The 26777-nt window shown below is 46.5% G+C and overlaps 1 protein-coding gene across 5 annotated transcripts in view; it reads left to right on the top strand.

Annotated features, from left to right (window-relative positions):
• The window catches only part of NRXN3 (neurexin 3), a gene marked incomplete at its 5' end in the record, with an annotated part of 932654 nt that overhangs the window by 551014 nt on the left and 354863 nt on the right, over nt 1-26777 (top strand). For 2 of the 5 annotated variants that reach the window (XM_084286897.1, XM_084286896.1), the window contains one exon: nt 14230-14473. The exons of the other annotated variants lie outside the window; for them this stretch is intronic. In XM_084286897.1, the coding sequence (XP_084143023.1) occupies nt 14230-14473 (244 nt within the window). Of the gene's footprint in view, nt 1-14229; nt 14474-26777 lie in introns of those variants that run through there. 5 annotated transcript variants of the gene reach the window in all.

Here is a 26777-nt window from a genome sequence, read left to right as displayed (position 1 = left end):
GAGATGTTTACATTGTGCACGTTAATTTGTGCACTCAGTGCATTCATATCTACAGATTTATGGCTTCTGATTATAGGGGTTCTCTAAGACTTATGGGAGAACTATAATTTAGGATTGTCTCGTGTATCTTTTTCTCAGTTGCAACATAAATTCATGGAGCTCCTGGTTTTGCACACTTGTTCCTAACACAGATTATCTCACTAATCCCATTTAGTACTTGGTCCCACAGTCACACCAGAGTGGTTGACACTGGCTTGGGAGCAAGTGGCTCTGGATAGCACTGTATATAAAGTGATTTGCTTCCAGGAAAAGGACGAACAATTCGATTGTGAAATACAGCAACGTTAGGAAAAGGGGTCTTCCTTTAGGACAAGGTTTTGGGATTCTCAAGCAACATGGTCAGGTATAGAAACTCCAGCTAATCTCACTAAGACTTCATTTATTTTGTCTTTACCGTTACAGTTAATTCTTTTACAACATCTCAGTGTTCAACATTTCTAACATGGGGTAGGTCTCTGCAGTGAAGGTGCACACTGAGCCTGGAGACAGCTGGTGGGAACATTGAGCTGTAGGTGCTGTGGAAGTGGGATTTTTACATGTTATCTGGATTACTCCAGGACCAATAATGGAAAAGTTGGCAGGATTTGACTTGTTGGATTTAGTTGTCAGGCTTAACAACTCATTGCAGTGAATGGAAGCATACAGACCTCACAAGCCTGTAGTTTTATGATACCTGCAGGCTTATCACTGCATTGGTTTATGTGTGGTTCAAGATCTTCTCCCCATATACTTCTAGATCAAGACGAGTATATCTTGATCACCTAGTCCACTGAATAAGCAATTTTTCTTGCACTCTAGGAAGGTACAGCAGTGGTGAAGGAGAACATCCTGACCTCTTTTGATTCATGCACACTATTCACTGCAACACAAATTTCTCTCAGCGCAAGATGAGGCACTAAAGTCGCACTGTTGGCTCTGAGGAGAGAAAGCTGTGAGTAAATCTTTTTGATCCACATCCCAGTGTCCAGCTGCTGAAACAACTGTTAAGACAGGTGTGTCTAATTTTAGCTTTTGAAACAGCTGGGCAAAGTATTGGCTGTGTTTCAGCAGTTTTTGCTTAAAGAGAAGGCAGGTGGCATTCTATGAACATGCCACTATTGAATTAGACCTATTAATATTGGTGAGTCAACTTAACTTAATTCTCTCAACACACTAACAAGAGCATTTTGGAAGGATTGGAGAAGAATGACAGGGTACCTTGGATAAACCAAAAGGGAAAGAGATTGCAGTGTGCGTGTTCTAGCAACAGCAATTTAATCAATTTAGGTGCATCTGTGCTACCCATCACTTTGCTGGCTGTTTGGATTTCTTTTGCCTGGGTGACTTCAGGCATATATGTCCAATCTGTATTTTTTAAATGAAGGCACACTCCACTGAAATAAAGATTATACATGCACTTAAATAGATAGATAAGAATGAGAGAACATTAAAAACGCCACCAGCAGCCCTGTTCTCAGTGATTTTGTTTTTTGTTGCAAAATCAAGCATTCAAAGTTGAGGCATGCTGCAAGTAAATGTTACATCTTCCCCCTTCTACATTCCTTTCAGTCTTTAATTACAGGAGTTACATGTTACTGGGGACTCCTGATTTCTTTGTGAGGCAGTAACAATCATTGTTTGAAACACGTTCGTGTAATACAGAAATGCTGTGGTCTGTGAACCTCCTGCTTTAGTCACTATAAAAACGAGGGGTGTGTTGAATATTGAAGAGGAATGAGGGGATCTAATAATTAAAGGACTTGAATTCCACCTTGACTACCTGGGTTGTACTCCTGTTGTTACTGCAGGTTTCTAGAGATATATTCTTCCTGGAAACAAGTGAATATGTTGCAGAAGCGAGTCCTGAAAAGCAGGAACAATGGGTTGTTACTGGTGTATGCTTTTATTTTGGTCTATTTATATCCACCAGAACAATGGCTTTGAAAGCCCAATCACCTGGATAGTTCAAAATCTCTGTTAGGAAGGAGTAGAGAAGGTAATGTAAGATATTTTAAAAATGAGACATTCTGTTCACATTCCTTAGCAGCATCTGATCGTGCTAAGGAGGGTATAAGTAGCATCTAGCTCCTCCAGATGTCAGCTATTTAGAGAGACACACACCAGAAGTTCTGTGGACAACAAATGACTGAGTCCCACGCAGGATGCTCTTCTTGGCGAGAAGAGAAATGGGAGTGAGTGGGTGAGCCTGTGTGTGTTCGTGTGCAGGATGGGAAGGGCAATTACAAAAATGGGAGACGGAGAGGGAGAAAAGTGGAGATGGCTGGAGGTAAAAATACTTGCTAAATGCCAGCTGTCTCATGGATGGTGTGGGATTTTGCCTGGAGTAGTCTTAGTACTTTGTCTCGTCTGATTTTAACCCTTCAAGCTTTTTTTCACCATGACACATGTAATGTAAGCCAGGTTAGGCTCTGTATCAACATCTGGGTGTGTATCATTTTCAGCCTGTAACTAGCAACCTAAGAAAGCCGTATAATGAGAGCCATTTGTTGTAATACAGCTTGCTGTGAAAAAGTAAAACAAAACAATTAGACCTTTCTCTGTTGAAAGTAGAAGCTTTTCAGGAACATATTTCTCTAGACAAAAAAAAAAAAAAAAAAAAAAAAAAAAAAAAAAAAAAAAAGCTAAGAAGTTCTCTAAGCCCATCAGTATTTCTGGAATGGAGCAAGGAGTCTCGTAGAACCCACAAGTCCAAGGATGGATTGGGGAGTTCCCTCAGGTGCACAGATCTGGGCTCTAATGCTGAATCCTGCCAGGAGGGGATCTGGTCCTGCACTGCATGCGTTCCCAGTGAACACCCTTGTTTCAGACCTATCAGGTCAATCTCTTCTTCCTCCATGTATAGTTCAGATGTAGTTTCAGATTCAGATATAGTTTAATGTTCTCTAACAACGTGGAATGAGTTCAGTTGGTGAGCTTAAACTAGAAAGAGTGACTCAGCTGGTGGTTATGGGCTTTGTTGGAAAAGTAGGGAACTTGGAAATGCCCGAATGAGAGAGGATCCAGATTGTGTGCCTGTATGCCATCTGTTGGCTCTAACATCGGGGGTCCCCTGGGGTTAGCTTTGGCCATTCTCACTGTTCATGATTTTCCTTGAAAAGTATTAGTTTTGAGTTAGCTTGACATCAAATGAAAACGAATATCAAAATCTCCATTTTCTTAATGGAGTGGAGTTGTCTTTTTCACTTACCCTGTGTACAATACACATTCCTCACTTGAGTCAGAGGTAAGAAAGGAAAGCTGGATTTTTAGAAGTTTCTTGGCAATGAAAAGCACGCCTCCTTTCAAAATTGTTAGTTTCCGTTTTGAAAATCAAATATCAAATGTAACTGATAATAGGATGGGGATCTCTGGCTCCCACTGCTCTAAATAATGGCCCCTGCGCTTCTTTCCCTTCCTAGCTGACTTGTATGTGCTGTTGAAAAACAGAATCTGTTTTCATCTCATTACTACTGATCATCAGTAAATAAATAACGTTAAGGATGAAACAGTGGAGGGGTACAATGGTTGTGGGATCGGTGATATTGCAAACACAGAAGTTGTCTTGAATCCCATCTCATACCCACCAGAGCAAGATTGTTCCATACAGTTATTTTTTTAATCCTACTTTAATCCTACAGCAGCGAGACTTCTGGCACTTTCTTTGGGCCCATTTCCTCAACCGAAGTTGGAGATGCACTGTCACACTAGTTTTGAATTTTACATTTGTGAAATACTCTCCTGCTGCCTCAGACTACATTAGATAATTTATTTCTCTTTCCCCATGCAATTTCAGCTCAGTGGCTGGCTCTGATACCAAAGCAGTGTTTGTGTGGGGGGAAGGAGCGGCAGTCTCCCTGCATTTGTGTCCTAGCCAGGCTAGGTCTTGTTGCCAGCACTAGATGAAATCTTCTGTTTCCAGTGGAGAGTAATGCTTGATCAAAGTGGCACAGAATTACTCACCTTTGAAGGTTTCCTTCTGCTGCTGCTATTGCTGTTGTCCTTTAACTAGAATGTGCTTCATTACCATATATATGTAGTAGAGCTCTAAGACATTGAATTATCTGTCTTTCATAGCATATTGTTTGGCTCTGGTACTCTTTTTACAGAAAGGTTTCTTTCAATATAGCCTGTAGTGAGAAGCTGACACACTATAACTTAAGTAGTCGCACTACTTGAGGCCATACTGTACTTGAGCAGAAGCACGGTGTTATTTTAGTCTGGTTTTCTAAGGAAATGACACTTCTGAAGTCACCCTAAGGTCGTTGCCTCTTTGGTCGCCTGGCGAACAACCACCACGTTTGACAGAAGGGCAGAAGCCCCAGAGACGCTAAATTCCTACAGCATTTGTTCCTCATCCCCGCTGAGGCTGAGGGCTGGTCTACCAGCTGGCAGGCTTACAGCTCTGAACCTGCACAACACAGGCTGCCTCTTCCTCTGCCAGGACACGACATGAAGCAAGGAGAAAGCGGAAGGGGAAATAAGGAAATATGACAAAAATCTGAGCGTGTCAGAGGAGGGAGGGAGAAGGAGGGGGGAACTGAGCGTGGTATGGTGAGGTTATTACAGGGAGTATGGGGGGGGTCTGATAAAGGGGGCACACGATGCCAAGTTTCCTACTCAGTTATTTCTGTAGTTCTGATGTCTGTAGAACAACTTCTTTTTGGGTAGCCAGGAATATCAGATGTCCTCTTTTTATCTGCCTACCGCTAAGTTTCTGAGGATTACATGCAGCGTAGGGGCTGGTAGTGGGCAAGAAGAATCTCAGTGTCAGTGCAAAAAAAGGTGTTATACCAAGCACCTGTATATCTGTTTATTTTGTTCATCACACACTGCTGACTGTCTCTTGTAGGTTTTTTTTTGGTAGCTTGGGCTGTCACAGAATAGCTATGTGCTGATTTCTGTGCAGGAGGAGATGAGAAAGCAGAGATGAAGCCAGCGACAACATGATTCAGAGTTAGTCATCCCGAAGACCACTCAGTTTTCTTTCATCCTCAGGATAGCCACCACACTTCTGCCAGTACCCTGAAGGAGTCAGTGACAGGCTGCGCGTTGCCTTCCTGAATGCTCATTTTTGGTGACTGATAAAAAGAGAACAAGCAAACATGTGATGAAATGTGGCATCTAGTTAGAACTAGGCAGACATAACCTTAAGGGATGATTTAAGGGATGGATTTGTCCAGGGTGTGGGTGGCTTTTCTGTGACCAACCAGAAGTTCATAAGGAATGGAAATAAGCGTGACTCTTCCATCATAGGGATTTCTTTATTTTTGGCCCTTTTCTGGGATCTTCTGTAGTTATCCCTGGTTGGCAGTCTGAGGAAGAGATAAGAGGCTGTAGAGGAGAGAGAGGGGCAGAAGTAATGTGTGCATGCACGTGTGTATGTATGCATCTGACTAGTTTAAACATAATCCCAGCATTCCTGTCATTAGCTTTTCCCTTGACACGTTACAGTGAGTAGCTGGAGTTGTCTGTCTGTCCTGTCCAGTAAATAGCACACCCGTGTTGGAGCAGTGCATGCTTATCTGTTGTATACAGCTTATCAGCCAGGGAGTGTGCTGCTCCTTCCCCCTTCTTTGTTCCCTCTTCCCAATTTTCACGGTTGCTTGGTGGTTAAAGCCTGTGTATTCCTGATGCCTGCACTTGCTCTGCTGCTAGCCTTTGCAGCTCGGGTCAGGATTTATTGCTGCTGGGTGCCTCCCCCTGCTCCCCCCACCACTAATTCCTCCTCATGTTGCTCAGAGACGAGGGTGCCAGGTGAAGGGAAGCGTTCAGTTTGAGAAAGCAGGCTTCTTGCATCCCTGTGACTAGCGCACACACGTTGAATCACGGGCAGGATGGGGGATTTGACAAGACAAGGAAACTGCTGGTGTCTCAGGAGACCTGCAGTGCTGGAGGAGCTTGTGGGGGTGGAGTGGAGCTGAAGACCCTGGGGAATGGTAGGAGGGTGAGGTGCTTCACACGGAGAGAGGTGTTTTTAAAGCAGTTTGTACTCCTTAAGTTAATTCTCACTATTGTGCTTTTGTTCAGCTTCTCTGCTGGAGACCCGGTGTCCCAGTAAATCCTCCCATCAGTTGCCACAAGTGGACCTGCACTGTATTTTGCTCCCACCTCTTTGATTTGCCTGTGTGGGTGTGTTGCATGCCTTGAGGCACGGGCTTGCTGCCGGGGCTTGTCCTCAGCAGCATTAAATGCAGCAGCAGGGAACAGGTGGCTGATACTGTACTGTCACCCATCCCAGCGCAGTGCTACGGTGACCTAAGCTGCATTTTCTGAGATGCCATACCTATTAAAAATCTCGGTGGAAAAGACCTCGTATCAGGGCTCAGCCGTATTTTCCATGTTACAGAATATAAAAATAGAAGTAGGTGGCAGGGTGTGAATATGGGTCCTTCTTCTATGCAAGAGGAACAAAAATCATACAAGTAATGTAAACAGGGCTATCATCAGTGAGATGATAGAGGTAATGTTCTTCTGTATGCAGTGCTAATGAGACTTCATTTGGAGGACTGCACCCAGTCCGTGGCACTGCACTTCAAGAAAAATGGAGATATTTAGGAAAAGTCTTTAAGAAACTAGCAATAATGATCACAGTCTAACAACCCTGGTTCTCTAAGGAGGAGTAAAACAAATTTCTTTGTCTAGTGAAGACAGACAGCAGAAGTCCTCAACTATATAAAGGGTACCTGTAAAGAGAAAGGAAATAATCTTTCTTCTGTGAGAGGGCAAGAAATAACAGAAGTAATATTGCAATTAAAAGCAAGTGAGTGTGACACTGTGTGTGTGTGTGTGCGTAAGGGCAGTACAGTTTGCCAGGATGGGAAACCTTAGAAGATTGATAAATAGGGACAGGTATAAGCTTTAAAACAAAACTTTGCTAAACTCATTCATTAACAGCATACTTTATGCTAATGGTTAATTATCAACCACTATCATAAATTATTCCTTCATGTACAGAACTGTTAGACTCTAATGCTTATGCCCCAGGTACCTGTGACTGCACAGTGCCATAGAGCCAATTCCCTGCAACTGAGAGCTGTTGCCCCGGATGGTCCTAGTTGCAGAAGGTGAAGAGGAGGATGAGAGAGGCTGGAAGTGGTGGTGGTTTGTCTTCTTTGCTAGCTTCTCTTTTCATGCCCAATGTTTTAATGCTACTTTCACCCTCTCAGAAGTGGGATCCTCAACTGCTAACAGGGGTGTTTCTCTTGTTCTTTTTTCCACTCCCTCCCACCCCGCTGTTCTTTTTGTGCCTTCAGCAGGATGTTCTGCCTGTTCACATCCCGTATGCTTCTCTTGTCCTTCACGTTGCAACTTTCTGTTACTTGGATGCCTCCTATGAACACGTGAATATATTGTTTTCCCTTTTTGTGGTCATGTTGCTCGCATTCTCAGTGAAATGCTTATATATACCATAGAAGTATTGCAATATATAATGTTGTTATAATATTATTATAAAGTTCCTTCTGGGCGTAAGGAATGCTGATATTAATTAAATGAGATAAAAACATTTTGATTTACAGATGTCAGAAGCCACTTCTTTAACTAAAACAGCTTTCTGAGAATAATAAAAAAAAAAAAAAAAAAAAAAAAAAGCTGCTGATAAAGAAAGCTGAGCACTGGTGTATATAGAATTTCCAGAGACATTGATTCTTCATCGCTGCAAGTTAGACATCACCAGGAATGTCACAGGTTACATTTATTCCACCTTGGAGCAGAGAGATGGACTAGGTAGACTTGAGGCTCCCTGCCTGCCTTGTCTATTACCAGCCTGGTTACTTGGAGAGAAAATTTCTTTTCTGTTGTGGTTGAGAACAGCCGGACTACATCCTGCGTGCCACGCTCGGGTTGTGGTGTACCACCACGCAGGTGGTGTGGTGCAGACACGGTAGGTAGAAATGGCTGCTTCCTCCGGGTGAGGAGGTGTTCATCTAACGGGCTGAATGATTGCTGTGCCCTAGTCAGGAGGTCGGTTTGCCACAGACCGTGCAGCATGGGCTCTTTCAGGGTTAAAAGCAGAAGAATCATTCCCCACAGTGTCTCCTTTTGTCCTTCCAATTTTTTAGCTTTGTCTGCTCTGACCTTCTTTTTCTCTTCATCTTCTGCACACTGACAAGGTATACATCTTAGGAAATTACACCTATCAGCAGCTCCCACACGGGCAGGCTTGGCCGCAGGAGACGCTTCACTCTTTGTCTGGCTGGCGGTGAGACACTTGTGTCATTGAAAGATTTTCCCCCTACATCTCTCTTTGCTTTTCTTTTAATTCTTTTTTTTTTTTTTTTTTTTTTTTTTTTTTTTTTTTGGCATTCGGGAGACTACCGCAAACACCAGTCACCTGGCAGTTATTGCTGTGAGATGAACAGGTGATTACAGGCAAAAGCCAGGGAAGATGATAGGTGGAGGGGAGAAGAGAAGCAGAGGGGGGAGCCTGTGCAGTGTCTATTAGAGAGCTTGCCTTTCATTAGCACAGAAGCCAGTTTAAAGGAGCAAAAGCAACAGTTTTTTTTCCAGCTTTTCCTTTCTGCATCAGACAAGATTTCTTTGAGTGTAAAAGGAAAAGTCTCCCTCCTGCTCTCATGGGTAAAAATTAAAACAGTTCCTTATCTATCACAGCAGCTATTTTAACTCCGTCTATTCCCTGTCTCTTTCTAATTCAGCCTTTCAGGTACCATTTGAGTTTTAGATTTCAGAGCTCTTCAGAAATAATTTCCCTGCACTTTTCCTCCACCCTAAAAAATTCATGACATAAATGTTAATTCTGCAGCGTTAATATTTAGCACTAGCATGTAAGGTGCTGGGCTGGCAGACCTTGGACACCTAAATCTAGATCTGTGGAATAGATAGTGCCAAGACAACGGTAGGTCACACTTCCTCCCCTGTGCTCTGCTATGTGTCTAACCTTTCGCTGCCGTGAGGCTCACTGGTGGCAAGGGATTGATTGCAGCAGCGTGTTATCCAAGGCAGGGCTCACACCTCGGCTGGGAACAGGCTGGTAGCCTTCACCTGAAACTTGCCAATGCTGATTCCAGGCATGGGCAGAGCAAGGTACACATATATTTTTGTTTCCACAGACACAATAACTACTTGCATCCATAGTATCAGTTGCTAGGAGTTATGCTAGAGATTAATTTGGCTCAGCATAAAACCTGGCTAATTGCAGAGTTGCCTGCCTGTCAGAGGGGCTGTTACGAATGATAGACAATGCAGTTCTCAGTGTGTGCTACAGGTCACTGCTGTTTTATTCTGGTATCTGCAGTGAACCATAGGTAGTAGTGGTACTCAGGTGTGAACTCTGTGACATAAAGTTCAGGAAATGAAATCTATCAGGCTCCTTTTTTTTTACACTGGTGATTGAATAGCTATCTAAGGTTGAGCACTGGGCAACCCTGATTTCTTCAAACTTGGCCATTCTTCTAAGTTCTATAGTCTTTCTCAGCTTGTAAAACCTTTGATAAAAAGGCACATTGCTTTAAATGGTACAAGAGGTAAAAGTAGCTTCTGTTTCTCGGCCTGATGAGATTTGAGAGTTCTCATTGAACCCAGCGTGTACTGAGAGTGAGCAGGATCTTGTCATCATTTTGAGGCAGCTTTAGGAGAAGGGAGGCTTGGTGGGGCCATGTAGACAGCTGAGGTGTCTCTGAGGCATACTCAGAGAAGACAGAAAGGAGATTAACACGCTCAAGGCAGTTGCACTAGTCACTCCTTTGTAAAGTCACGACTGCCAATATCTGAACCTTTTCATTCTCTTAGGTTCACAGACTAGCAGATTTAAGCCAAAAAAGAACTGTTTGCTCATTAAGCTGGCCCAACATATGTTGACTCGTGCCTTTCCAAGCAAGTCTGTAAACTCTCTGGGAAAGGGACTCTGCTTCTGTAAGTTTACATAGCGCTGAGTACACTGGATTGTCTTTTGTGCATTAATCTAATGAACAGGGCCAATTCTATCATGTTAGTGTCAGTTTGCGTTAGCAAATTCTGACATTGCTTCTTTCTCTATCACAATTGATTAATGATTACCAAAATGTGTTATATTGGTGCATTTATTGCTCCCACACTTGTTCTTGCTTGTTTCCACTAACCCAAGACTGTAGGTGTGAAATATCAGAAAAGGCTGAACTTTGCAAGATTTCTGACCCTTAAACTGGATGGTTGGCAGAACTGAATTTATGCCCCTCATCTTCTGTCAGAGCTCCCCGTGGTTACTCTTGCTTTGGGCTAATCTACTGCTAGCCCAGGCTAACTGCTTGTAATCAGCTTGCATTTCTCCTCTCACAAATGAGTATCAAGCATCTGATTGCCCTTCACTGATGTCAGTCCACTGTCTCTGTTGAATTTACTCACCCTGACATAAATGAGAGCAAATCTAGGCTCCAGTGTTTCTGTATTAGTTGCTGGGGGCAAACCACAATCCCTTGGGGCTGAGCTGGGAAAAGAATTAGACCTGCCTGTGTCACTGGTAACACTGAGGCTTATGTCTCGGATTTGGTAGGTAACTTAACTGGATGCTGAACGAAAGCACAGAAGCCCTGAGAACAGATTGCTCTTTTTTCAGAGATACAGAATAGAACTGAGAGCTAGGGGGACTGCAGCTGGTTGGGGATGCACAGAAAAGGTACTGCACAGCAGCAGCTGTGTCCATGGTCTTCAGCCCCATTCTGGCACACCTCTCCCCTCTCCCTCTGGTTGAGCAAATGCTGATAATTCCTTGGTGCTGTTGGCTCTTACTGCCAGAGAGGCGGCTCTGACACGGGCAGTGGGGTGCTGGGGACTGCTCTCAGAGCAGTTTGTTCTGCCTGCGCTGCTGAGGAGCTACCAGCATCCTGGTCACTGCTGTTCTCAGCAGTATTTGAAGTAGCTCACTAAAGACAAAGGTGTCTTGTATGCCAGTCCTAAGCTCTATACAGCAGGCAATCTTCTCTGGTTTATTTTATTTTATTTTATTTAAGCCTCTATTTTAGGATTGTAAGCAGAACCGTCTTTCACCCTCCTCCTTGTTCTTGGGAAGAAAAAAAAAAAAAAAAAAAAAAGCAAAGAATGAAACTATTTTGAACATTGAGAGAAATAGTTTGAGTCAGGGAAAAGCTTTTGGGTCAAAACCTGTCCTTGCTGACTTTACTCTCTTGACCTTATCATTTAGCGTTGCATGGGCTAATGCGTTAGCCTCTGCTGGGTGGAGCCAGCACTGTCATCTCTGCGTCTGTCACCCCTTATTGCTAAAAGCTAATGGACATTCCCCTTTGGATCTGGTTTTAGAAATCTGTGTTTTTAGAGTAGAGCTGACTGCTTTTTCAGTTATGAATGCAGCAAAATAGAATATAGAATATCCTGAATTGGAAGGGGCCCATAAGGATCATTGAGTCCAACTTCTGGCTCCACACAGGTGCACCCAGAAACTCAGACCATATGAACTAAGTGCACAGTCCAAATGCTTCTTAAATTCTGACAGGTGCGGTGCTGTGACTACGTCATTGGGTAGCCTGTTCCAGTGCGTGACAACCGTCTCAGTGAAAAACCTCTTCCTGATATCCAGCCTGAACCTCCCCTGTCACAGCTTGGCCCCATTCCCATGGGTCTTATCGCTTGCTACTAAAGAGAAAAGATTGGCAACTGCCTCTCCACTCTCCCTCATGAGGAAACTAGGCCGCGATGAAGTCTCCCCTCAGCCTCCTCTTTTCCAGGCTGAACAGGCCCAGTGACCTCAGCCATTCCTCATACATCTTCCCCTCTAGGCCTTTCACTATCTTTGTAGCCCTTCTCTGGATACTCCAATAGTTTTGTTAACAACAAAGATTTAATATGAAATAATGATTTATAGAGTTAGACTTGCTAACATGAGTAAGGTAGACTACACAGTTTTCCAGAGCTTGATGCCGTCTTGGTCTCTTTCTGGGATTTTAAAAACCCAGAAACATTTGGTTTATTATTTCTCATTTCTCAGAACATGTTGGCCCCCTGCTCTTGCAGTAAAAGAAACATATATAAGAAATAAAACTACTTTTCTCATATCTGTAGGGAGCAAGGTTATCCTTGAAGGCACCCATCTCAGTTCTGAAGACACCAGCACACTTGGATTGTATCTTTACCCAGATGAACCTAATAGGAAAATAACAATGCCTCTTTTGAAGTAAATCCATTGGGAATAATGTTGTTCAAACTGTACTTCTGCCTCTAAACTTCCCCGTGCCACCCAAGAGGGGAAATCAAGTTGAAGTCTGCCCTGTTCCTGCAGTGGTGCTGCTAAATAAATGAGTCACTTGTGAATTACAGGGCAGTAAATACATCCACCAGCACCTCATAAAGCAATGCAGAGTGAAGTTCCAGTACTTTATGGTGTCACCAGAACCCTGTGATGTATTTATAGCCAGCTTCACAGTTTTTCCTTTTTATTTTTTTTTATTAATATTATTTTTTTATGTTGTACAGATTGGCTCTCTTGGCCTTCCTCCTTTTTGCCTGAGGCAGTTTACCCCGTGGTTTGTAGCAAGGGAAGGCTGGTAGGCAGAGCTCGGCCGGGAGGGCTCCCCAGCACAGGGACAACACCCAGCAGCTCCCTGTTTCTCCTGTACAGGGTCTAAGTTTTTTGGCTTAGGCCAGGGCAGCTGGAAGTGGTGCTGATCTCCTTTGTGCACCCCCTGCTCCTGCACTGGTGCCCGGTACGTGGGGAAGAGCTGGTGCCAGAGCGGGTGAGGGCAGTACCTCGGTGTGGGTTTGGGTGAGCGGAGAGCTGAGGGAAGGAGCAGTGACTTGCTTGGGAGCTTGGCAACTCCAAAGTAAGGCGGGGATGTGGGCTGTCAGTGTTAAATGGGAATGGAGAGCCCGAGGGTGCTGCCATAGGCAGTCTTGGTGGGTCAGCAGCCTTTTGTGCCAGGTTGTACCCCCCTCCTCTCCCCAGCTGGAGTTTAATGGTAAAGTCAGGAGCACGGGGACACTTCATGACAAAGCCACGCTGCTTCTGCGCATCCTGCCGCACACAGGGCAGCGCCTCCACTCCTCAGCAAAACTCCGGGCGGCTGAACAAGTGTCCGCCACAACACGCACAGCGCTCCCCGAGCGTGCGTCCTAACGGGACGTGCCAGTGGGAACGGAGAGCCCCGCTGCCCGTTCCGTTCCTTCCTGCTCTGAGGCTGTGTGTCCTGATCTGCAGGAGGTGCTGGGGGTCTCGGCCCGGTGCTGCGGGGCCCCGCGAGGCGCCCCCCGGGCACCGCCAGGCTCCGGGGCAGGGCCGGGCCGGGCCGGGGGCGGCTGCGGGGGGCGGCGCCGCGCCACAGCCGTGCCCATCCCCGCCCGGCGCCGCCTCCCCCCGGAGCCAGCCAGTCCCTCTGCGGAGAGCAGCCGCCGCCCCCATTGGCTCGCCGCGGCCGGGACATTTGCATACGGCTCGCCCATTGGCCGAGCCGCTTCCCCGGCTGCGCTTCACCTGCGCCGCCGAGTTGGCCGCACTTGGCGCGCCGGCCGCCGGCTGCCCGCCCCCGGCTCGGCTCGGCTCGGCTCGGCTCGCACAGCCCCGGCCCGGCCCCGCTCCCGGCCCGAAGAGCTGGCGCTGCCCCCCCGGCTGCACAGGGTTAACCGGCATCAGCCCTCGGCCGCCCGGACCCGGAGGACGGAGGATAACGAGCCCGAGCCGCGTGTGTGTGCGCCCGGCAGTCCTGCATCGCAACGCGTGTAGTGGAGAAGCACCAGAACCCCCCTGGAACCGGGATAAAAAAAAAAAAATCCAACATTTACCTGGGGTCTCTGGCTTTTTCTTCTTCTTCTTCTTTTTTTCCCCGCTCGGTAGCCCCTCCGAGCTCGGTGCGGGCCGGGCCAAGTCCCCGAGCAGCCCGGGGTCCCGGAGGACGGAGCCGGGGGAGCGGAGCCCCCGCTGCCATGTGCGGGTCCCCGCCGCTGCCCGGCAGGCTGGGACCGGCCGCGGGGCTCCTGCCGCTGTAGCTGCAGCCCCGGGAAGCGGCGCATCCTTCTCGTGGTGCGTGTGCCGTTCCCAGCCTCCCCCCTCCCTCCCCTTCCCTCCCCGCACACGCTCTCTCGCCCAGCCACACGCCGTCTCTTTGCCTCCTGCACACACGCCCGCCCGCCCCGCAGCCTCGGAAGCGGCTGTCCTCTCCGCTAGCATGGGTCCCCTGGCATCATGAACCTTGGCCTCTCTCCCCGGCTGGAATCCAGACCGCCCGCCTGTAGGTGCCCCGTGCCTTGACCATGCACCTGAGAACAGACCCCAGCACCTGCCCGGGACGCCGCCCCGCCTGGACCCTGTGGATGTGCTCCCTCTTTTGGGGATGTATCGTCAGCTCTGTGTGGAGTTCCTCTAACGTGGCTTCTTCTGCCTCCTCTTCCTCGTCCGTATCCCAGGCTCAGTATGAGCATCACTTCCACGGCAGCAAGCACCACTCTGTGCCTATCTCAATCTACCGCTCCCCCGTCTCCCTGCGAGGAGGACACGGTGGGTGCCCCTCTTGTTTCTTTCTAACCTTTCCGCGGAGCAGCCGGAGCGGCGGCGGGGGAGCCGGGAGCGCCCCGCGCACGATGCCCGCGGCTCCGAGGGATTTGGGGGGGGTCCCCCAGCCCACCGACCCTCCCCGGCCCACTGAGCCGAGCCGGGTGCCGAGGTCGGGCCGCTTCCAGGGCCAGCCGCCCCTGCTGGGTGCTCCCAGCCGGCCGGGAGGGTGGGCGCCGGGGCCGGGTCGGGTCCCCTTGGGCTGGCGGCAGCGGCGGGCGGAGGGGGCCGGGGGGTCCCGGCCGTAATCGCGGTGGCCGCGGGGCCTTGCTGGGGATCTGGGGAAGGCGCCCACCGTGATGCTCTTACCCTGCCTTGCCCGGCTCTGCCCAGCTTTGCCCTGCCCTGCCCTGCCCGCTCGCATCCTTCCCACTCGGGGCGCACGGAGGGACCCGCCGCTCTCCTTACCCCGGCTCCCCGCTGGGTGCCTGCCGGTGGCTTCCCCTGAAAGCCGGCGGTGGGAGATAGGGGGAGTGGGTTTCAGCCCCGGCAGCAAGGGGAATTGGGGTGTGAGGGATGCCGAGGAAGGGAGACCCGTCAGCATCCTGCCTCTGAAACGCTGAGCAGCACCCGGCAGCGGGACCAGCAGTGCCCCTGCCCACTTCTGCCGAGCCTGCCTGCCCTGAGAGGAGTTCGCCTGGGCCCAGCCGACCTGGGGGCTCCCCCTCACCTCCCCCTTCCCCTGTCCCCTTGTCCTGTGCCCTTTGCCTTCGGCCGCAGTAGCCGGGAGAGGCAGGCAGGCCGGGCCTGTGCCTTCCCCAGCAGGGCTGCAGGTCAGGGGCAGGTCCAGCCAGAGCGAGGATCCTGCAGCAGCCCTGCTCAGCCGCTTTGTACGGCAAAGGCAGCGGGAGCGACAGACTGGAAAGGTGACTGAAGTGTGCTGTCACACCCAGCGCTGTGCTTCTCCTCCCTCCCAGCCTGCTTTTCCCGGGGCTACTCCAGCTGGAGCTCCTCTGGGGCAGGGACAGGCTGGTTCCTCACTTCAGCACAACCGGGACTGTCTCACAGTCCTTGAGCACTGCTGCAGCCACCAGGGCTCCTGCTGTCGATGATTAATAACCGAAAACTGAGTTTCACATGGGTGGTACTTAACAGATGGTCTCGCTGCCTGGCATGGCACTGGTTCCCTTCCCATGTGGGGCCTGAATGTGCTCTGCCTGCTCCTTGGGGTGGAGGTGAACTTTGGAGTGGAAGTGGGAAATTGTGAGGCTGACGGGATGCCGCCACGTCTGTCTGCAGAAGTGGCTGCGCACCTCTGGCTCGACCTGCTTCGCCCAGCGCCACTTCAGTCCCAAGCCCTCGCCTCTGCGGCACGGTGCTGTTCTGCAGCACCCCAGGCTGCCCCCTCCCACACCGCCTGAGCACCTGCAACCTGCCCTGCAGTGCTTCCTGACACCCTCTTCCCGCACCCTCCAGCAGCCCTGCCAAAGCACCTCCTGCTATTGCAGCCCTGCTCTGCTGGTGCTCGCTTGTGACCCGCAGAATCTGCCTCCTGGCTTTCTTCCTGAGCCCGTTCCCTCGCCACTGTGCCTCGTCTCAGACCTGCAGTACCGAGCTCCTACAACCCTGCCCACGGTCCTATAGACTTAACTGGACGGCCATCCCTTGCTGTGCCATTTGACCTCCTCACGCTGCTCTGCTGCTCACCCGAGGGCTTACCCGTGACACTGCTGGTTTCAGTGTCCCTGTAACCCCTACGCAGCTCTGCCAGTGCATCCTCCTAGCACCCACTGCAGCCATGTCATGCGGCATTTCAACCTACCGTCCCAGGGCTCTCCCCTCCCTTCTTCTCTCCTTCCAACCTGTCCTCTCCCTCCTTTCTGACACCGGTTCTTCTTATTCTGCCCCTGTGCAGGCTTGCCTTTTTAGCTAACTGAGTGCTCCTGTGATGGAAGGGGGATAGTGAAGTCTGGCTCATAGGTCACTTGTGAGGAAAGGAGAGAAGGATGTTGCAAAATGTGATAGTGGTTAGCCTTGACATAAAATGCAGGTGATAGTCTGTGGGAGAGTCCATACTGTTTCCTGGTCAAGAAATGATAGTTCTTTTCTCCTTGATGACTTTTCCATCTGCCCTGAAAACCCAGCAAAGCCTCATTTAAGAGCCCTGTGTGAAAGCTGTTATCAACTTCAGTGAGAGACAGGCATTTTTTCCTGTATCCTCATTGCAGTAAGGAATCAAGGGAAATGGAGAGCTCTTGGAGCTCAGGCCAGCACATAAGCCAGCATGAGATTTTTTTTTTTTTCCTTTCTTACTCATGCCATGTAGCAAAGCTGGCATGGACACCCCCTTTGGCCACGAGTAAGGGGAAGAGTGTGAGAGAGAGAGATGAAAAAGAGACCACAAAGACAGCTGGTCTTGTAAACACACACATGGTTTATTTTTGTGTTTTCTTTCTCTGTTGCATGACAGAGGCCCTTGGAATTTGGATGTGTGACAGTGTTGAGGACTCAGATCCCTAGGAGGCCGTACGCTCCCTGTGCTTGTTGGGATTTTGATTTTTTTCTTTGCTGGAGGGAAATAAAAAATTCTGTCTGACTCCTGCCCTGCTCAGTGGCTCCGTGCTCACCGACTTCAGAAGGAGGGGGTTCAGGACCCCGACCACCCTGCCGTGCCGCCTTCCAGTCCCGCAGTGCTGGCTGCCGGCGCTCAGTTTTGTATCTAACTGTGTTTTGCTTTTTTTTCTGACACATCCCAGTAGATTTCAATCTGTTTGAAGTAGTCTATTAGTATCTAGAACAGAGGAAAAGTAAACGTCTCCCAAGCGATGAACGCTTGTTTGGAGCCTCTGTTCTGCGCTCCTTTGAAATCAGTCAAAACCCTTCCCGTGGCTTAACATCAGCAGGACCAGGCGTGGGTTGTGCAGCCCTCACAGTGCTGGTGTAAGGAGAGTTAATCCTGAAACACCAGGCTGGTGCTTGCCAGTAGTCAAGCTGCAACCTGCAGATGTACTGCTTGGCACAGTGCGTCGTCTCAAGGAGAAACTGTTTGTAACAGACTTACCTCTCCGTCAGCAGGTGAGCAAACCTGCACCAGCTGGGGTGTTCTGCAAGGCAGGAGAAACCCTTTTTGCATGTGAGGACCTCTCCAGACTGCCACAATCTTGCTCCCCATACAGCAGGAAGGGAAAGGCACGACTCCTCTTTGTTTCACTAAGTGCTCTTGGGACAGAGGGATGATAAATGTCCAGCCATGGAACAAAGTTGGGACTGTGTTTACTGAAAATCCGCATGTGCAGAATCATTCTTCACCCCCTTATTTAGCACCCTGCTGGGTCAGCTGCCTTCCCAAGCCTGCAGCAGTGGCTTCACAGCCCCTCTTTCCATATCTTCGTCACCTCAGCTGCTAAATAATGCATGCCTGATCAGGTTAACAGATAAAATGAAGAGATTTGTGTATGTTTTGTCTTTGTGATGAATTAATTACTTTGGTTTCTCCTTTTCTTCTCTGGCTATATTTTTCTGGCCCTTCTTTATGGGTGGGTTTCAGGGGTGCACAGAGATGTGTGATGCCTCGTGCAGGTTGCCCCAGTCCTCACAGTGCTGCTGAGCAGGGGCAGCTGTGGGAGAAATGGGGATGTGGGGAGCATTTCTCTTTTGGTTTTCACCTTGCAGGGGCTAGGCTCGCTCAGGCTGTTGGACAAGCCCCAGCAAAAAGTGGAGGTTTGTCACAAGGACTGGCACCGAGCAGTCAGTCACCAGATCTTGCAGGTGTAACTGTCAGGTCTTCGTCAATTCTCAGAAGTCTTGTCATTTATATGAAGCATTTCTATCTCTTGTGTCATTTTTGAAATTAGCACATGAGAAGGAATGCTTGGACAGATCAGGGAGTGTTTCCATGAAACGGGCAGGTACTCTGCAAACCCGTGTCAAAGCTTGCCGCACACTGTGGCAAGCTGTGCCCCTGCGCCCTCTGTACAATACACACGCTCTACTCCTTGTTGTTCCTCCAGCATGACCTCTTCCTTGTCTGAAGTGCCTTTGTTATTCCAATCCAGCCTCTTCTGTACAATAGAAAACTAATTCCTCGTCCCTGGCACTGCCCATTCCCCAGTACCAAGCTGGACCTTCCTTGTTCACCCAGGAGATTACTTTGAGAAATGGTTGGTGCCTTTAACAAAAGGGAAGAAGTCTTCCTATACAGAACAGTCAGTGATCCAGTAAAATTAACTTCATTCAGAGCTTAAATTAGGGTTGCAGTTCAGTTCTGCACAAGTGAAAAGCCAGAAGTCTCTCTACTTTCCGTGGCTAGTCTCTGTCAACAATGAAGCCTGTATTTTCTGCAGACCGGTGACTCTGTGTGCTCGGATGTTCAGATTCCCTTCCTCAGAACCACTAACAATAACTAATAATTTTAAAGAAAGGTGAGGTTTCTTTAAGTTGTCTCAATCTGGCTATCCAGAAACGTAAGCACCCAAACTCACTAGTCCCTCTTAGTTTTGCTTAAGTGTCTCTAGCTGAGCTTCCCCTTCCCCCTGTGCTGAGTTTCCATAGCTCTTCTGAGAAAACACAGGATTTGGTAGTTGCACACAGGGAAATTCTGGTATACACAAAGGCTGCTTCCTCAGAATGAGGTTACTATTATTTTGTGCATTATTAGCATAAGGCAGTTTCTAATAGGGTGCTTTGACTTCTCAGTCTGCCGTCCTATGGAGTGCTCAGAATTTGCTGTTCCTGACGTGGAGCAGCTTGCGTTGATCTGTAAAATCAAAGCTTAAGTCTGTTCACCTGGTACTTGATCCTGTGAGATCCCAGTGATTTTATGAAATGTGAAACGAGAGAAGCCTAATGTTACTGTTGGATCCTGTCACACTGATTTAATGTATGTCTCTCTGCCATTTGAAACATGTTCAGACCGGTGCTGCTGAAGGTACTGTTTCTTAAGAAATCTTTCCAAAAAAACCTTTTTGATAGATACTTAAGTGTTTACTCAATATTTCATAGCACATTTTTGCAAAACTGGGAATGTTAGTACTGAGTCAGAATTAGATCAGGGCTTTCTTCCTCCCCATATTTATTTTTTTGCAAGTTAGCCTGGCTCCTTCTTCACTTTATCATTTCTGCTCTTGGATAATATAGCCCTGACTTGTCAAGCAACTGACACACTCTGCTGCAGAGGTGACTGCATTTCAAAGACAGATGAAGGATTCTGCTGTATGCTCTGTATAGACATTGAAGTTGTAAAGAATATTGGGATATGTGACTCAAGCTCCACAGTCAGAACACTGCAGAATGAGAATGGTACTTTTAATAGTATTCACACACTTGGGGTTGGAAAAAAAGTGTAAGAAAATATTCTTAAAGATACTGGTCAGTTTTCCTTCTCTCTCTCCCTTTCTCCACCACCCTCCCCCGTATTTGCTGTAGCATGAAAATACGTGCTTGTATAATGTTATGATAGTCACCAGGATATTACATACTTGGAAGCCTCAAATTCTTTACTCAAGTCTTACTAGAAACAGGAGGAAGCACCTGGGCAATCTCAGGTGGGAATCGCCCAAAGGACAGGATGGTCTCCAGCTGGAGGTGGGGCACTTCCACAGTGTCCCTCAGAAGGTGGTTGCGTGAAGAACTGGAATTTGCAAGTGCAAAGAGTGTGAGTTTTGTTTGGGAAGTAGGGTAAGTGACGGGTTTTTATTCTCTCCGTTTCCATGTGCTGTGACTCAGGAGGACCCTGTCTACTTGCTCAGGATGACAGACCCGTGCTGCTAGGCAGATATTCTTTGGTTTTGCATTTCAGTTGTTCTGGAGGGTTTTTGTAACTGTGAAAGATCACTTGCACTAAAGAGAAAAAGGTGGTTTTCCTGTTTTCTGTGTAACCTCTACACACAAGACTACAGACTGTTGGCCAGTGGCTCAGGCTTACTGCGTGACCTTGGTGAAACATTGCCTTTCTCTCTGGCTTATTTCCTTCATCTGTGAGACAAAGACAAAACCATTTCTCTCCTAGGTGAGGTGAGCAGTTCTGGTGCACCTGTGTGCTTTGAGATCTGTGGCAGGGAGCCACAGAAATCCCGATATTCCCCTTGTGCTTTAGATGCACTGATGTCTGCTTGAAGGACAAGCGAGACACTTGCGTGTTCTGAAGGTAGATCCCAGTCACGTCTTCCCCTTGGCTCAAAAGCCTGGACGGGCTGTAGCGCTGGTGCCACCGTCAGTGTTTCTGAAGAAATCAGCTGCCTGAGCCAGGGGCCAGCAATTCACCACAGCTTCCTCACCACTCACAAATTACTTCTCTTGCACTCTCTTTGTATGTGTGTGTGTTGTTTTTGCACATTAAAACATAACTACGTATACCCCTGAGTGACTTTCCCCCAAACTATGAATTTAAAGTACTTCCGACACTGTCTTTTAGAATTTGAATATAATTATATGCTTTGGGTGTAAATTGTGGTTTTTGCTACATAAGAAACTAATGGAAATGATCTGCCTGTTCCTGTAGTTTACAGATTATACGCTTTATATCTGGGGATGTATATTTAGGCTGCTTTTCTGTATGGTATATTAAAATGAAAATGAAGTTGGTGTGAGCTATAGTGGTTGCTAAGCGTGAATAGCAGGCTGATAAAGGACATTACGAAATTGATCCAGTGCTAAGGTTTATTTAACATCTCCTACTTTTGCACCTTTCATCTGTTTGCATTCTTGATGATGGAGAAGAGGAGGATACGAAGTATTTCACAGACTATAGAGGACCATGTGTTGCAGAAGCTCAAGGGACAAGGTGAATGAATCAGAAAGACGTAAGATGCTGCTAAAAAAAGATCCTCCACTTATTCTGTAAATACTGCACAGCAAGGAATTAGGAAAGACTTTGTTTTCTGGAAAGTTCAGGAAAAGAGTACTATCAGGCTGACTTGCCTGCTTACCCTCAGGCCAGGGTTCATGTAACAACTGCAGAGCAAATCAGTCTCTACTCTCTCCTTGAAACATTTATTTATTTTTTTTTTTTTTTTTGAATTTAGAATGGGTTCAGCATGTCTACATCAAGCAGATCAAATGATTGGAAGGGGAGAGGAGGAGAAGTTTGTGTTTTTTGGAGTATGTGTTGTGTTTTTTTCCCTAACAGTCTGGGCTTTAACATCTTTCTGGATGACATCCCCCGATTGTCTGGACCTGTTTGGCGAACCCTTTGGTTCCCTGCTCAGCCACTGCACCGCCTAGTGAGGGTGTTCAGGACTCCGTGTTGTGGCTGGATCCTGCAGTTACAGCAGCCTTCTGCTCCCACCCCACCTGGTTTGCTTAATGACCCCAGCCAGTGGAGATGGTACAGAGCTGATGTGTCTGGAAACGTTTCCATCTACCTGGATCTGCAGGTTTGCTGTTTCAGCTAGCAGATGTTTCAGTGCAAAAATGTACTCCACCACTGGAGAAGGCTTCCAAACATAGTATGAGGGCAAAGCTGATTATTAATACTTTCTGAATAGTGTTCGGAAGGTACTTTCGCTCCCAAGATTATTGGAACTGCCCTGAGCTCGCAGTTATATAGACACATTTTCTGACTTACAAGTGCTTTGGATCTTTTGATACCTGGTGAGGTAAAAATGGAAACAGTAGGTGTTTTCTTATTGATTTACTTATCTAATGGTAGCCTATCTTACACTTCTCTCACATTCTGATTATTCTGCTGATAATTATGATGTCCTGGGCTTTCACAGAAGAGTTTGTGGACTCTTCATTTCCACTGAGTACAGTCCTAAGGAATGCCAAGGGCCTGCACAGGACCTAGAGAAATCTGAATTTTATGTGGCCAATATCTAGTCATCTGCCTCCTTATCTCTCTGCAGGACTGCAGAGTAACCTGCTGCTCCCCCAATGTCATCTTTTCTCTGCAGTTAGGTAACAAATGCCAAAGATATTCCTAGTTTCCCTGATGTTTCTCCCCTGTCTGCAGTCCAACATATTTCCATCAGTGTAAGTTTGCAAGATACTGATGGCATTGAATGCCTTTTCACTTTTTATTATCTCACCACAGTCTGCTCTCCTTCCTGTGCCCTCATGCATTCAGAGGCAGTTCATTAGAGGCAAGGAAAAGGCAAAGAAATTAATTTTCCTTGAGAAACATATTCAGCACCTTATAAAGGCTTGAAAAAGAGAAACAGAGCATAAAATTCTTACTATTTTCTTTTTATTTTTTTTTCCTATGTTCATGGATGATCACAGAGAAAAATGTCTGTGCCCTGCAAGCATCCCTTTACCTGGTGATTTGCTTTTCTGACACTAGGCACTGCGAGCAAGTCAGGCTTGCAGGTGCCTGGAACAGGGTAAGGTAATGGGGGTGCCCATCCTTCAGAATGGATGTTTATTGGCTTAGGAAGAAAGGGGTATGTCATATAAGTAAGATCCAGGTAGCAAATTCTGCTCGGATGAATGCCAATGGTGTGTATGTATAAGCTTATTTCATTTCAGACAATTGTTATTCCAGACAGGTTGTTTTCTACTTAACAAGCCATAGACTCAGGCTACTTTTCCCGGCCATTCATTAGGAAAATATACACTGGCAAAATGAGCCGCCTCCCCTACTGGACTGATTAATACTCGATAGCTGATTTACAGAAATAGTGAATCATGAGCCCTTTGGGATTCCTTGATGAGAACTTCTGCCACTGATGTCAGTGAAGCCAAGTCTCACTTTGCAATGGGCAATGCTGAAGAGGTTTCTCCTGGGCAGCAGCAGTAGGGAGAACTGGGGACAGGAACCCCCAGATGCTTTCCCTAGCTCTTGCAATACACTTGAAGGGGTATTTTTGAACTTCGTCCATGCTATTTGGTCCTTTGAATTTTGGGAACGTTGCAGTGTTACAGCCTCGTCTTTTCATGAAGTCCTGGGAGCTCATCTTAGTGGTGACCTGAGGACAGGTAACTTCCCATGCAGCCAGTTCTACAAAGAAATATTAAACTTCAACACAGAAATACAGTGTCAGAAAAATGGGAGGTGCCTGGACTGCATGGTTAAATGCAGTGTTTTGTTTCAGTTATTCCTTTCTGAGAGTGAGTGATTCTCAGCTGTTAGTGAGTGTTTCATTTACTGCTGCAAGGAGCATTTTGGACATGAATTTCCCTTCACTGGTTCCAGAACTTTGGAGAATTTTTGGAGACACCCACAGAGCTGTCCACATCACCCCAGCCTCTACTTTCAGTGTACCCTGTTCATGCTCTTTCTTCTATCACTGGTTAGGTCTTGCCTCCAACTGTTCAATCAGTTCATTTTAAGAAAAAATTGTGAACTAAATTATCTGGGTGATTTCAGCTAGCAAAGAAAGAACGGGGAGGGAGAGAAGAGGAGGAAGACGGAAATTAAGATGAAGTGTAAATCAGTCAAGGGTACAATTCCCATTCGTTCTTTCTCTTTAATCAGAAGTAAAGGAGGTAAGGATTATCAGAAGAATCATTAAAGATCCAAGTAGTTCTCAACAGAAGACATGGACCATTTGAAGCTTAAGGAAAAATAGATTAAGTAAAGAAAAAGGAAATGGAAGGGGAGTATCAGAGCTCAGCAGCATGTTTGTCCTGTTGGTCTGAGCTGAGGATGTTCAAGGTGCTCTGCAGAAGGCTCTCGGGTCTGTAGCTTGCCCACCGGAGCCCTGTGCTGCTGATGTTCAGCATACAGTCATCTTTCAGTGATGTTTTTTCTTTTTGCCTTGGATCTAAATTTGACAGTATTCCATTAGTTTTTACAAATCCAGCTTACTATGATGATTGAAACATCCACTTAGCTTAATTCTTATTTTTTTTTTTTTTACTATTGCCTGTGTTCTTATAAGTCTTATTGCCAATATTTAGAACGAGGCATTAATACGTTTTGTCTATTACCTACTTTTCTAAAGAGTCAAGGCACTTTAAAAAAAGTGTTTTCTGTGGAGAGCAAAGAGGCGACTTCCATTCTTGCTTGGCATGGGAACAGCTGTGAAATGCTTCCCCTGTATTGCTGAGCGGGTCTCTGGGATAGGCCCAGGTAGGGGCTGTGCTGTGCTGCAGTGTGCTGTTATGCTTGGGCTATGCTTGCCCTGTGTGTGCTCCTGCTTTGTACAGGCAAGAGCAGTTCTGTTCAAGTACAGTGTCTGAATAGTGGGCATTTTCGTTTGCCCCCCTCAGTACATGTACATAGGGATATCTGTAGTATTTCTCCTCAGGGAAGCTTGCTTCACTTCAGAAACCCTGTCTGTTTTTTATGTTTCTGTTGAGGTTTAGGATTATGCGTAATTCATGTCCATAGGGAAGCTGTGTACAGATTCCAGAAAAGGCCAGGGGCTGTGTGTCTAGAATATTTCCTCTGAACACCAAGTTAAGACAAAGCAGTCATATCTGCAGGAGCAATTTGTTTCTTCTTTTATCCCATTTCACCTCTCGAGTAACCATCCTACAGCAAACCTTTTTCTAAAACCTTTCTAGATTTCCTGTTGGATTCAGAGGCGGCTTCTAGAGAGGCTGCCTCAGTCCCTCATCTTCATGTAGCTGAACTGGCCTGTGTTTACAGAAGTCCTGTTTACTCAAGAAGTTTAAGATATGGCAATAGAAAGCAAGTCCCTGCTGTGATGCCACAAGCATCATCATCATTTTATGGTGTAGTGCTACTGATTTCTGTTTATAATTATTTAAAAATAATTGTTAAGAATATAAAATAGTTATTATTACTTATATGATCCTCATATAAAAAAAGAATGCAGTGCAATGGATGGCTCTTGTAAAAAAAAAAAAAAAAAAAAAAAAAGATTTCTGTTTTTCTCTGTTTCTTTCTGAGATACTTAAAGAAAGGAAGATGAATTCTCTACAGTTTGCCGAGGAAAGATCAGGACTGTGCAGTCATTCCAAAAGAGTTTGTGGGAAGGTTTTAGGATCCTGCCATGCAGGTCTAGGCTCTAAAAATTCACAGACAAGACTGCAGCTGTAAGAAGATCATTTGGAGTCTTGCAGTCTACAGCCTTGTAGGTTATAGTCTTTCAGCAGCAGAGATTCAGGAAGTAAAAAAGATTTTTGGTTTATATTACAGTTGAGTCATGCTTTCTGTTGGTAATCTCTGAGGACAAGATTTAGAAAATGTATGAGTAAGTGTAGAAATTTACTGATAAAGAAATCCTGCATTAGGATTGAACTAAGCAAGGAACTAAAATGTCCCAGAATGCTGAGCTGCAGATAAACTCACAGTACAATCAATGGTATGTCAGCACCAATTTTGGTTATATGTTGATATGCAATTAGAAAAGACATATCCAACCTGAAGGAAGAAATTAATCACACAAGATGATAAGAATTGCCATACACATTGGTCCATCTGGTCTGGTATTCTGTCTCTGGCAGTGGCCAGTGCCAGATGCTACAGATGGACGCAAATAACCTCTTTGATATGTTTAATTGTATATCCCAAGGGAGGGTTGTGTTTTTTTTTTTTCCTTGACCTCACGAATGATTATCACCTTATGTTGTAAAGAGCAGAGAAGAAGACTTACTGCAGTTTTATCCTAGTTATAATAATTTCACTCGCCATTCTTATTACTAAGTCTATTTCTTATGATAAATTTTTGCTTAGCTATTTTTATATTGCTATCTGAAAGCATTTTATATAGCTTCTTAGAGCATCACAGGATTGATAGAGGGCAAGCAACCAGTTTTTGTATTTCTTGTTCTAAGAAGAGAAAATGGGGCATGGAGAAAGAAAGCGGTTTGCTGAGTCAGAAACAGTTGCCACATTTAAACAGCCTGAATTCTGCTGAAGCCCCTAGCTTTGCTGGTTTTTGTCACTTGACTTCAGGCCATCAGGGCACCTAATCAATAGGCTTTTTTGGATAATAGACTTTAGGCTATCTGAATGTGGCCGTGCAGAGTCAAACCTGACAGTAGAACCCGGCACTAGTAACGTCCTGTCCACTGCACCATTCACATTGCTTTTACTTTGTGGTGTGGCTATGTTTCTGTTTAGGATTTCCTTGCAGAAATGAGTGCACAGGGAAAGAAGGCACATGCATAATTAGTGTCATGCTGCCAAGAAGTGTTGACTGTCACCTGTGTACTGCTTGATTAATCCATGCATAAACCTTGACTCCAATGTGTCTCAGATACTTGTGATTATTGTTTGTGGGCAGGTCTTTGGTGTGATGTATGTGCATTGGGTCTTCTTGGAGAATTTGGTTCACTGCATATGCCTTGTAGCACTGAGCTGTACAATGAGCACAGGAAAACTGGATGTCCAGAAATGCCAGACACATGTACACAACCCTCCAGCTTCCTCAGCCAGAATTTCCAGGTAGAAGTGTAA

This window comes from Netta rufina, assembly GCF_964035555.1.
Source record: "Netta rufina genome assembly, chromosome: 5".
NCBI lineage: Eukaryota > Metazoa > Chordata > Aves > Anseriformes > Anatidae > Netta > Netta rufina.
The sequence above is the reverse complement of the archived record's forward strand: the minus strand, read 5'-3'. Positions and strand labels throughout refer to the sequence as shown.